The sequence below is a fragment of the Microcaecilia unicolor genome, chromosome 13 (assembly GCF_901765095.1).
Source record: "Microcaecilia unicolor chromosome 13, aMicUni1.1, whole genome shotgun sequence".
Taxonomy (NCBI): domain Eukaryota; kingdom Metazoa; phylum Chordata; class Amphibia; order Gymnophiona; family Siphonopidae; genus Microcaecilia; species Microcaecilia unicolor.
Window position 1 is genome coordinate 50,481,331 of NC_044043.1, and position 12,088 is coordinate 50,493,418.

The 12,088-nt window shown below is 43.9% G+C and overlaps 2 protein-coding genes across 6 annotated transcripts in view; one reads left to right on the top strand and one right to left on the bottom strand.

The window, feature by feature from the left end:
• Positions 1–7,920, bottom strand: part of PRR11 (proline rich 11) — a 50,741-nt gene extending 42,821 nt beyond the window's left edge. For 2 of the 4 annotated variants that reach the window (XM_030222593.1, XM_030222591.1), the window contains exons 1-2: positions 7,716–7,920; positions 4,909–5,034 (exon numbers count right to left, since the gene is read on the bottom strand). In XM_030222593.1, the coding sequence (XP_030078453.1) occupies positions 4,909–5,024 (116 nt within the window). In that variant the 5' untranslated portion in view covers positions 5,025–5,034; positions 7,716–7,920. The remainder of the gene's footprint in view (positions 1–4,908; positions 5,035–7,715) is intronic. The other 2 variants (XM_030222592.1, XM_030222594.1) reach the window with 2 other exon arrangements.
• Positions 7,921–7,930: 10 nt separating this feature from the next.
• Positions 7,931–12,088, top strand: part of SKA2 (spindle and kinetochore associated complex subunit 2) — a 47,593-nt gene continuing 43,435 nt past the window's right edge. For both annotated transcript variants that reach the window (XM_030222596.1, XM_030222595.1), the window contains exon 1: positions 7,931–8,053. In XM_030222596.1, the coding sequence (XP_030078456.1) occupies positions 7,946–8,053 (108 nt within the window). In that variant the 5' untranslated portion in view covers positions 7,931–7,945. The remainder of the gene's footprint in view (positions 8,054–12,088) is intronic.

The window sequence follows — 12,088 nt, forward strand, 5'->3', positions numbered from 1 at the left end:
GAAACTTTGCACACAACAACTTATCAACACAAGGTTTTCTAATACAAAATTTCATTCTCCTAATATTTTCCATTAGTTCACAAATTGAGTGTAAAGTTGATGATTTTTGCAAAAACGCCAAAAATAGGGCATTTTTAGCCCACTCTTACAAAAAAAGATCTTCTGGAAACTCTTTTTAATCATTTTCATTAGAAAGAGCATGTTTCAAACCCCTTAAAAAAAGTAGGGTTGGTTTTTCATCGCTGGCATATAAGGCCCTAGAAATAGGGACAAAGTTGAGGACGTTGTTATCGCACACTGCTATCACAACATCACATGCGAGAGTTGTGATTGCTGGGCATTGGAAATCCACAAATGTTCCACCTTTGACGAGATGGTTAAATAAATTATGGTTCATATCTGGATCCAAGGAAGGGAGGAGGGTAGGTGGGGGGGGGGGGGGGGGGGGATAAAAATGGAGAGCGGGTAGATAAGAAACAGAACTATGTATATGTCTAAAATTGGAGGATAATTGTTCTACAAGGAATGTAACGTGTTCAGTATTTTGAGGTGTAATACTTGTTAAACTCTCAATAAAAATTTTAAAGTTAAAAAATGGAGAGACTTCGGGCCGTGCGAGGTCATATGGAGGCGAAGTGGGAGGCAATATGGGAGCCCTTTCTGAATCACGGTATTATGTAAGCCACATTGAACCTGCAAAAAGGTGGGAAAATGTGGGATACAAATGTAACAAATAAATAAATAAAATAAACCTTACCATTAGGTCTCAGGTGGCATGGAAAGGTTGGCTCCCCTGGTAGTCTAGTGGCCCCCCTCTAAAGAATGAATGAATGTTAGCAACTTTCTGAGCAACTTTTGTGCAGCAACGTCTCTTCTGAAGGCTGTGTTAACGAATTGCAGAGACGCCAAGGGCAGCCTGTCCCAAAGCTGAAGATTTAATTCTGCTATGCTGGAGACTGAAGGCCAATGAGTGAGGTTTTTCTCATGGGCCCCAAATATTACAAAAACTAACATAGAAATTCATTTTCTATTTGATTAGACTATCTTGTTGGTCGCAGTCTCTGGTTTCCGCCTTCCTCTGTCTTCTCTTACCAGGGTTTCCTGGTCCGTGTGGCATCTCTTTTCTATCCTTTTCCATCATTCAACTCCCCTGTGTCCCTGCCCATCTTCTTGTCATGTTGAGCATCTCCCCCCTCTCTGCATCTTTATTCTTGCCCTGTCCATTAACACCTGTGTCTATAAACGCCCCCCCCCCCATGTTGCATCTCTATGTCCCTATCCCTCTTCATGTTCAGTTTCTCCCCTTATTCCTCCTCCTTTCTTGCTGCTGTTGCTTCTCTAAATGATTAGCAGTGACGGCAAAAGAAGCTACACTCACCATGGGGCCAGACTCTCTGTTGGCAGGGCTGCCAGTCCTGCCCCAGAACAGAAGTGATTTCAAGGCGGCAAGATTGGCAGCAGCGCCTATGGAGAGTCTGGCCCCGTGGTGAGTGTAGGCTTCTTTTGCTGCCACTGCTGCTCATCTAGAGAAGCAACAGTGGGACTTGGCATGCCTGAAATTGGACAGTTATTTATGTTCAAGTAATGCTGGAAATGTTTTTGTCATTTTGGAAAAATAAGCAAAGAGTGCTTGCCAAAACTTGCACCGTGGGGGGAGGGGGGGGGGGAGAGAGACAGAGCGAGAGAAACAATCTTGTGCATTCCTGGTACCAGCACATCTTCAGTGAGCATATTTTCTATTGTGGGAACTGGGAAGGGCTATGGAAGAAAGAAGAACTAGAATGAATCTTGAGATTGTTGATGCCTTATTATTTGTCCACAGATTAAAAAAATCGATACAGTATTTTGATTATAATTTAAAAAAAATCATTTATATCCCGCTTTTTACCACATAAAGCAGCCTCTAAGCGGCTTACAATGAACCAAAGAAACAATTACAATATACACACATATAAACATGTTTTTCTTTGGTTATATTGGCTAGGTCTACGAAAAGGCCTTACATTACATATAAAGCTACAAAACATGCAGGGCAGAATCAAAGCTTGTGCGGATGGGGATAAACTTTGTCCCTCTAAATCAAACCTTCTGGTATGTTGTTGGCAGTGTCAGCCATTCCCTTTTTTCTTACACTTTTAAGTCATGGCCACTATCTTGTTTTCATGATTTTTTAATGAAATTTAAAGTTAAGAGAATTATATACAGATACAAAAAAGTTACGCCCTTCATGTATACACCCTTTTTTAACCAAAGCGGCCTGCGCTGGTGTAGACGCACGTATTGGATGCTCGCAGGTCCATTTTTCAGCTCACCTTAGTAAAAGGCCTTTTTATTTTGGCTGAAAATGGACGTGCAGCAAAATAAAAATTGGCGTGCGTCCATTTTGGGCCTGAGACCTTACTGCCACCCATTGAACTAGCGGTACGTCTCATGCGTTAACTGGGCGATAATGGTCTATGCGCGTGCAATGCTGATTACTGCTCGGTTAGTGCTGTGCACGCCAGAAAATAAAATATATTTTCTGGAGCGCTTAGTGGTAGTTCAAAATTGACACGCGTAGGCACCTACACAGCTTAGTAAAAGGGCCCCCAAGGTTTTTAACTGCAGCTGCTATCTTGGATTGCTGTTTTTTTTGTATTATTTGAACGTGTTTAAATGGTTGGGAATTAAGGTACGACTTGTGACCTTCCTGAATATATATTTTGTTTGTAAAAGCGAGGTGTTTTAAGGCTTTAAGCACTTTTTAGTTACGGCCACCATGTTGACCCCTATGTTGTCATCGGAATGCATAGATGGTATCCATGGTGGTTTTTAGAATTTAACATACTTTTTTTTTTTATAGAGGTTTATCAGCTATTTTTTGCTTATCTGCAGCACCTATTAGAAAGTACTTTTGCTTTGAGTTTCACTTTTTTTCCCCCAGCATGTCAACAAGGTCACATGATCCAGCCAGTGCTGAAAGACAGAAGGGACACAGACAGTTTAGCACCAGGAGGTTCCTGTGTGGGCATCACAGAAGATAACAATAGCCTAGAGGCAAGATAAGGAAAGAGAAAGGGATGGAGCTGGAGTGGTAAAGAGATGAGAGCTAACAGAGTAAGTACAGAGGACTAGGGCCTGGGAGGACAGGAAACTGGCAAAGGAAGGGGACAGAGGGGGAAATGGGAGTACTAAAAATGCAATGAAAGGTGAAGGGAAAAGCTAGTAGGTAGATGAGAAGTGAAAAGGGGGAGAGTAATGGAGAACTGCGGTAAATCAAAATTGGTAGCTATAAAAAAAAAAAACCAGAAAAGTGAAAAAATAACATGAAAAGAAAATATCCGTGGCAGACTGATGCAAAGAAAGTTGAAACAGACGACAAAAGGAAAGAGAAGAAATGGAAAGGCAAACCTGGAAATTAATTTGGGAAAAAAAAAAAAAGACACAAAGAAAGTTGAAAGACTGGGACCAGCCCAATTAGAAATAAAATGTCCAGGCAGTGGTAGAAAAGAAAAATATTTATTACTTTTTAAGGATCGAGATGCGTCTACTTTGGGAAACATACATCTTTTCTACTTTTGTATTTTGCAGACTACAAGAGAAAATGTATTTCTGTTTCTCTTTTTCTAGTATTGCCCTGCTTATATAGCGTCTGGCTTTCTTGGGTGCAAAGGAGGGGGGCGCCTCCATTTCAGTTTGTCTGCATGCCTTTTGTGGTCCCCTATTTTGCATCAAGTGAGAGACTGTCCATGTTCTGTATGTGCGAATGAGGTAAAGCATTCTGCACTATGTAGTAGTGTCTGTGTAGGAATCTAAGTGTTCTACTTTCTCCAGTAGCAGGTATATTGGTGCTCTACAGCCCAGTGTAATATATTTATAGCACTGCATTTTCATAGATGGATTAGGGCTCTTCTGGTTTGGTAAGTTTGCTATATAGGTTTTGAATGTATTTTTGCAGGGTTTTGTGTTACAGGCCCTATTTGAAAGCAGGCCCTTGGCACCCAAAATAAAAATGCTCAAAACCTAGTGGTCTCCACATCCTGTGGAATCACCACATAAACAAAAAGTGGAAGGAGCGTGTATGCTGCTCCTGAGGTGATAATCACAATTTGAATATTTTTTTTAGTATGAGGCCGTATATCAAATCCATGATCCTTATCCTTTACTCTTTGTAAGGAAGATAGTTTTGAAGAATATGGAATTTGCGATACAGAACTGGAGGTACAATGTATTTTATGGACATTCTGTCCAATCCTGTAGGGAATCCAGACTTCACACCACACAGAAGAATTTACTGGATGTTGTTATCAATTATAGTGGTGGTTTTACCTGGTAGGTGAAACTAGCTAGAGGGTGAGGATTTCTTTAGAAGGCCATGGTGTCTTATTTTATTTTAAAAAGGGGATGGGTGGGGGTGTGTGTGTGTGTGTGTGTGTGTGTGTGAGTGATATATAGTGGGCATGATGTACAGAAATGTTGCTTTGGCTTGACCCCCATTGCCACCCCAAGTATTTGTCTGGGGATGCCTCCGAGGGGTGGCCCAGCATTGGGCTCAGGGATACCACCACTGGCTGTTGAGCTTGGAAAGAGTTCTTGCCAATGGAGAAGGTCATCCAACTGACAGGGCCTGGGGATCCCTACCAGCCAGAGTAGGGATACACCATTTTCGTGGATCTTAGTCAATCTGTGGCTACGCCACTGCAGTGTAGTATTTGCAGTCTCTGAAGTCAGTGCGGCAGGTCCTATAATGTATCAGTGAGGTTGACAGAAATCTGGACCAATCTAAAACATTTTCCCTCTTGGAAGCTCTAGGGGAAGAAAAGTTTCTTTCAACTAAAACTTGGAAAAAAAAAAAACGAACAAAAACAAAACCCTAGCTTAGCTGGCAGTAAATACACCTTTTTCTGCATCTGATCTACTTTCACTTACCCTAGAGGAGTGGGACTTAGATCATTAGTTGGTGTAGCTTCTCTTTTTTTAACCTTGTGCGGTTTCCCTTTATATTTTAGCTTCCTCTTTTGTGGTGGCTGCTTAAACTTTGCCATTTCTCTAGATCTGAAAGAGCCATATTATTAGTAAGCACTAGTTCCATATTCATAAAAGAATCCCCCTCTAATTTCCAGCCTTGTCATAAAATCCTTCTGCATTTAAAACATATCATTGATGCTTTCACATTTCAAAACATGTATCTAACAGCTTGGCCTCAGGGAGGGAGGGGGTGCAGGTGACCACTGCAATGACATCCCATTCACAATAGTAAGGCAAACTAGGCCCTCAGAAAGCATAGCAGTAAAAAAAAAAAAAAAGTCTGCATAGTTATACCATATTTTTATTTAGATACTAGTAAAAAAGCCCCGTTTCTGATGCAAATGAAACGGGGGCTAGCAAGGTTTTCTTGTGTGTGCATGTGGGAGTGTGTGTGTCCCACTCCCTGCCCTCGCTCCCTCCCTGTGTGCTATCTGTCCTCTCTGTCCCCTCCCCCCTCGACCAGTCCTTCAGTGTTAAGTTTCCTGCTGTGCTGTGTTATAGAGATAGTGAGGGCTTCTGCCCTCTCTCCCCTCCCCCCTCTGAGTCCTTCACTGTTACAGAGAGAGCAATTTGATTTTGTGCTTTGCTGTGTTTTCCTTCACTGTTTGTGTTCAAGAGAGAGCAAGGGCGGGGGCAGACACTCATGGGGAAACCGGATTTCTCTCCCCCTTCACACTTCCGGCTGGAGGCTTCATTTAGAACGTTGGTGGTGCCTTTTATATATAGAGATGGTTAACATGTTTAAATGCCCACAGCTCTGTATCAACTGAGCACCCCCAATATAAAGCAAATGTCTTCACTACCTAGAAAAAAAAAAGATAAAAATAAGAGGCAGATAACGACCATATGGCCTATCCAGTCTATGCCATCTGCTCTCCCTTTCACTCCCTACGTACTTGTCCCAAGTTTTCTTGAACTCACCGTTTTTGCTTGACTAACTGGGTCCCGTTGATGCTTTTAGAATGCAGTGCATCCCAGCGCCGACATGCTTGGTCCTTCTTTGGCAGGTCCCGCCTCCTCTGAAGCGCTATTCTCTTTTTACGAGCCGGCAGAAAGTCAGCTCAGGAGGACTTACTACATTCCAAAGGCATCAGTGGCAGTCAACACAGCAGTGTGTACATGCCTTGGTTCACTTTTATAAAGTGTTGGGATAGGAAGGGAGTAGAGAAGTTGGGGAGAAAAGGGGGCAGGACGATGGAGAGAGCTACTATGTAATCCAAGTCGAAGGGCAACCTGCTCAGGAGGGCAGCAGCATCCCCTTGGATGCAGCACCCATTCCCACCCAAAGGAGAGGATCCTCCCCTCCCCTCCCCTCCCCACCAAAACCCTCACCTAATCCCTCCAAAAGGGCCGCTGGTTCCACCCAGGTCCAAGAGGTCAGCATGTACCGGCAGCACTTCCTGCGGGGGAGAGACCCAGCAGAGAAGGGGGTACATGAGGGGGAGGGGGCTCGTGAGCCAAATACCGAAAGTAGCAGCAGCAGTTAAAATAGTACAGAGCTGAGAGCTCTGTTTTTAACATAATACCGCAACACAAAAATAATCCACTGGAAAAAGTTATACGCCTATAAAAAAAAAGAGCATATATGAAAAGGAAGGGAAAAGCTCTAACTTTTGACAGTTGTGAAGAGCGAAGTGGATCAATATAATCCTGGCTTTTTTTCATCACAGGCAAAAAAAAAAAACTTCCATTACACCCAATGAAGTGCATAAATGCTGTATTAAAAGTATTCAAAGACGTGTATAGCATAGCATACAAAAAAACACTATCTTAGACGCCACTTCAGTGGGGTCAAACAATGATGTAAACTTGCCCCTGGGCCAACGATGGCGTAAGGGTCCAGTCGGCAAGATTTATTTAACATCGGAGCGAGTAACCATCCTAGCAAACGTGGCTTATAGGTGTACCTATATATGCACTTCTTTATGGGTTTATAACTTTTTCCTGTGGATTATTTTTATGTTGCTGTAGCGTTGGATTTTCTACAACCCCTTCATTTGTTGTAGCTTAAAGATAGTACCGACGGGATCCAGAAGATCCGAGCCGACTTTTATCTTCCCCTTTTTATCTTCAGCAAAACTGTGAAAGTTTGCTATTTTCACTCCAAATTCTATTTTGATTAAATGTATTTAAAAAAAACAGTGCAACACATAACTTGGGTAAACCATAAAATTCACATACATGTTAGAAAATGGTTTGAATCTAATAAAGACAGATTCGTATATCTAAAAAATATATATATTTTATATCATGAATCACTTAAAACACTATTCATCCGTACATCATTAAGACAGAGAAAAAAATGACTAAAGATAAAGAATTGAAAAAAAAAAAGACTTACAGTTTCGGAAAATAAGAAATTATTCAAACAAAACACGCAACTTGTACGTTATTAAAACTCAAAATTAAAACCCAGGTTGTATCAACTAATCCGAAAGCGGCGTTTGCCAGCAACCATATCGATTGGCTGCGAGTACTTAAGCAACATCCAATCAAAAGCGTTCTCTAATCAAAAGCAAACCAATCAGGTATGAAATTATGGAACAACAATTTATAGAGTAGCATCAAGAAGGCGTAGAAGAACGGAACAGACAGAAATAGACATTCAAGCTCATTTTCAAAGCACTTAGCCTCCCAAAGTTCCATAGAAACCTATGGAACTTAGCCTCCCAAAGTGCTTTGAAAATATGCCTCAGTGTGTATCTTACTTTTATACGTCCCTTAACTGATGGTTGAAATGTCATCAAAGCTTTTCATTAGAAAACAGTCTAATCTCATCACCTCTACAGGCTCCAGCAGCGGACCTTCGAATAAATCCTGAAACCCAACCCGGTTCTTTCGAAGGTTTACATTACCTAGTGGCCAACCAGAAGTTGGGGGAGGGGAAATATTCTCTCGGGCAGCCAATCGAGATGCGGCTCCAAATGACAGCTGTCCAATGAAAGGAGCTGTTCTTTTAGGGGGCTTGGTGCTGGCGTGTACGCGGCCGCCTGAGGAATGTAAATTATTCAACATGGAGACGGCGGTTAATAAGCTGGAAGCGATGGTGAGTGCTAGTATTTTCCTCCCCCCGAGCTGGGGAAAGCCCGTAAAGCATCCGAGCTTTCGCCTTTTCTGTTGCTCGTGTCGTTATCTTGTCAGCGTCGGCAGCATCATCTCGAGAGAGGTGTTCTTTTAAAGTATGTATACTTTTTATTTATTTTTTCCCCGCCCCCTCCTGATAGTGTGAAATCACGGACAGGAACGAGACGGCCGCGCCGCTACAATACAAATAGTATCTTTAAGCACAGGCCTGGCTTTTTTTTGCCGTAAATTTTTTTTAGAGTGCAGATCCTATTGTCTTTTTTTGTAGAGGAGAGAAACAAAGGGTTGGGTTTTTTTTAATTTTTCTTTTGTGAATATGTACAATTTATAAGGTCTGAAGTATTTAAAATCTGGACAGCTCGCGCGTTGATTGATTTGCATCCGGGTAACAGGCTCTGAAAATGGCGGGAGATGCAGACGGGGAGGGTCTGAGTGAATTGTGTTTTTGTACTCTTATGCTGCCCACTTTTTGTTAGTAGTAACCGGAAAGCCTTCAGAATAAGGACCTTGTCTAGCAGTGCATCTTTGGGGAATTATCTAAATGTAGGGCACTTGTGATGTGAGAGTGCTTTTCCTGCTTTAGTACACATTGGCCCGAACTCGAGTAGGTCGTAGGTTCATCAGACCAACATCCTGCCTCTGTTGGTGGAAGTGAATAGTGAATGAGAGAGGGCAAGGGCATGTGTAAAACCATCCACCCGTTGATACAGTTTGCAGCCACCATTCTGGCTGTTGAGCTAGTGTACACACCCATCTGTCATGGTAAACGCTTGAAGCTGATCCTTTTGTTTAAATTAATCTTCCTTTGAACCGAGCTTTAGATTCTATCACATTCTGGCCTTGTTTTACAGTCTCGTTCCCTTCTACACAGTAATGTAATAAATGACGACAGGTAAAGACTGTGTAAGGTCTATCTAATCAGCCCAACAAGATTATAGCATAAGGTATATGATACTACATAGCAGGGTTGCCATATAAAAAAAAAATTCCCACACAAAACAGCCCAAAAACCGCACACACCCCTGCCCCTTCCGTCATCACCCCTGCCCCCACCGTCAGCCCCACCCCTTCCATCATCAGCCCCACCATCATCAGCCCCGCCCAAAACGTCGGCAAACCCCGCACAAAAAAAACCAAAACCAGCCCAAAAAACCGCAACCCGCCGCGGGCTGCGGAAAACCGCCCATCTGGCAACCGTGCTACATAGGTATACTTGATTTTGATTTGTCCTTGCCATTTTAAGGGCACAGACGTAGAAGTCTGCTCAGCACTGGCCTTGTTCTCCAACTTCTGAAGTTGTCATCTAAGCTCACTCCAGCCCATCCAAATCTGTCTAGCACAGTCTACCCTGCACTGACTTTGCTTACCCATTACTTGTGTTACTATCTAATAACCACTAAGCTTGTTTGATGCCATGCTTTCTATGCAGGATTCCTTTGTGTTTATCCCACACAGTTTTGAATTCCAAGAGGGCATCAGTTATCTACCACCCTCTCTGTGGAAAAAGTGCTTCCTGACATTATTCCTCTTCCCCCCCCCCCCCCCCCCCCCCGCATCCTTAATTCATGTCCTCTAGTTATACCACCTTCCCATCTCTGGAAAAGGTTTGTAGATTAATACCTTTCAAATATTTGAATTTGAATGTCTATCGTATTGCCCCTGTCTCTCCTTTTCTCCATGTATTCAAGTCTCTCATACATCTTGACACAAGCCCCCATAACATTTTCTTCTCTTTTCTCTGAACTGCTTCAAGTCTTTTTGCGTCCTTAGCAAGATACGCCTTCAAGGTCTCTTCAGAGAGCTATGGTATGAAGTCTCTAATGTGTATGTCTTATCCTGTACCTTAACACATAATCATTTTTTTTTTTCAAAGGACAAGCAGGCCAAAATTCTAACAATTGGGTAGTGTGATTCCGCATTGCCCGGTCTGGAGCTTGTAACAAGCTAAAAAAACAGAGCTTTCTGGAGCATGAGCATCACTCCACTGTGTATGCGCGAGTGCCTTCCCGCCTGTCATGGGAGCATGGTTACTGCAATTATTTCTCTACCTTGGTGAGGAGAAGCAGCTTTTGTGGAGTCTCTTCATGTCTGGTCTGAAAAGTTTTGTTTCCTTTATTTTCAACATCTTTAGGCCGTGTTTAGGCCTTGACTTCCCCTTGTTTTTTTTTTTTTTTTTTCGCTTTGTTTGATTTGGCTGCGGAGGTTTTTCCATCCATGTCCATTCGAGTTCCTAGTAGCTTCAAGCGCTGTAAACGATGCAATCGTACCATCTCTGGCAAGGAAAATCATTCTTAGTGTCTTCAGTGTTTAGGGCCCGACCATAGCCTTCTGTCCTTGGATGAAGAAGCAGACCCAGGTTCCCAGAGAGGCTCAGTAAGAGAGGATTTTTGGAACTAGGTCCTATTTCTTGAGGTGAGCGGTGTCGAGGTCTAGATCGGGAGCATCAGTCCGCATGGCTGCTACTGGGCATCGACACTGGGAGCAGTAGCTCAAGTGGGTCTCCATTTGTCTTGATGCCGACTGCTATTCAGGGCCCCTGGGACCCAACCCCCGATTTCCGGGATTCAGCACCCGAGAAGCATTGGCACTGGGAGGACCGCTTCCCTCGATCTAGGAGGTGCCGATGCGTCGGTCCCCTAGCACCAGGACCTGTCTCAGCCCCATCAGGTCTGCAGTCTGTTTCGGAGCCGGCACCCCAGCTTTTCTTGGTGTCCGCCCTCAATGAGCGGATCAGAGCCTTGCTTCCTGAGCTGCTGGATGGCCTCTTCCAACAGTGTGTATCTACCTCAGGGTGCTTACACCTGCCCCGCTGCCTGTTGTGGCCCCGCTTGGTCCTCAGCCTGCGGTGTGGCCTCCGACTCTGGTGTCGTGTGTAGCTCCAGTGTTGAGTACCGGCCAAGCCGGTACTCCCTCAACATTGGTAGAGAGAGCTTTGCCGGAGTTGTGGTGGGAGCTGACTCCTCAATGCCCCTCTTTAGGCATGGCTCCTCTAAGTCAAGGCAGGCTTGGTCTCGGCCCACTCAGGAGTTGCTGTCTGACACTGATGAGAAATGCTCATGGGAGTCAGATAGAGGATCATGGTACTTTTCGGAGGATGAGTCCTATGGCATCCCCTGTGAACCCTCCCTTCTATTTGAAAGGAAAAAAAATCTCCAAAAAGCTTTTTGTTTCCCTCTTTTGTGAAGGAAATGACTGAGTCCATTCCATTTCGTTTGGAGGTTTGAGGTCCTGGACTACGAGTCTCCACCTAGAGAGGATGCGACTGGCCTTCTCCACGAGGTATTCCAGGAAGTCCTCATTAGGAATTGGGAGTTCTTTGTCAGTCCCTGTCCGGTTTCTGAGAAGGATCTAACACTTAGGACAGTGTTTTTGGTGGCCATTGCTTTGGCTAGGAGGATTTCTGAAATTCAGGCTTTGTCGTGCAGAGATCCTTTTTTGCAGTTTTCTGAAGCAGGGGTGTTGATCCGGATGGTGCCATTGTTTCTACCTAAAGTGGTTTTGGCTTTCCATGTCAATCAGGTGGTTTATCTTCCATCTTTTCGAAGAGAGGATTATCCGGGGGAGTTTGCCTCACTACGTTTCCTGGATGTGCGGAGAGCCTTGTTTTGGTGCTTGCAGATCTCTAACGAGTTTCGGTGCTCAGATCATCTCTTTGTGCTCTTGTCGGGGTCGAAAAGAGGTGAGGCGGCTTCTGAGGCTTACATTGTTCGCTGGATTAGGGAAGCCATTGGAGCGACGTATCTGCTACAAGGGCAGGCATCTCCAGTGGCCTTGAAGGCGCATTCTACTCGAGCACAGGTGGCTTCTTGGGCGGAGGCGGAGGCCTTATCTCTGGAAGAGATTTGTTGGGCGGCTACTTGGGCGTCCCATCATACTTTTGCGAAACATTACAGGCTAGACAGTTCTTCTCGGGAGGACGCGAGTTTTGGGGCGGGAGTGTTGGCTTCTCATCCTACTTAAGGAATGCTTTGGTACATCCTACTAGTTCCTGGATTCA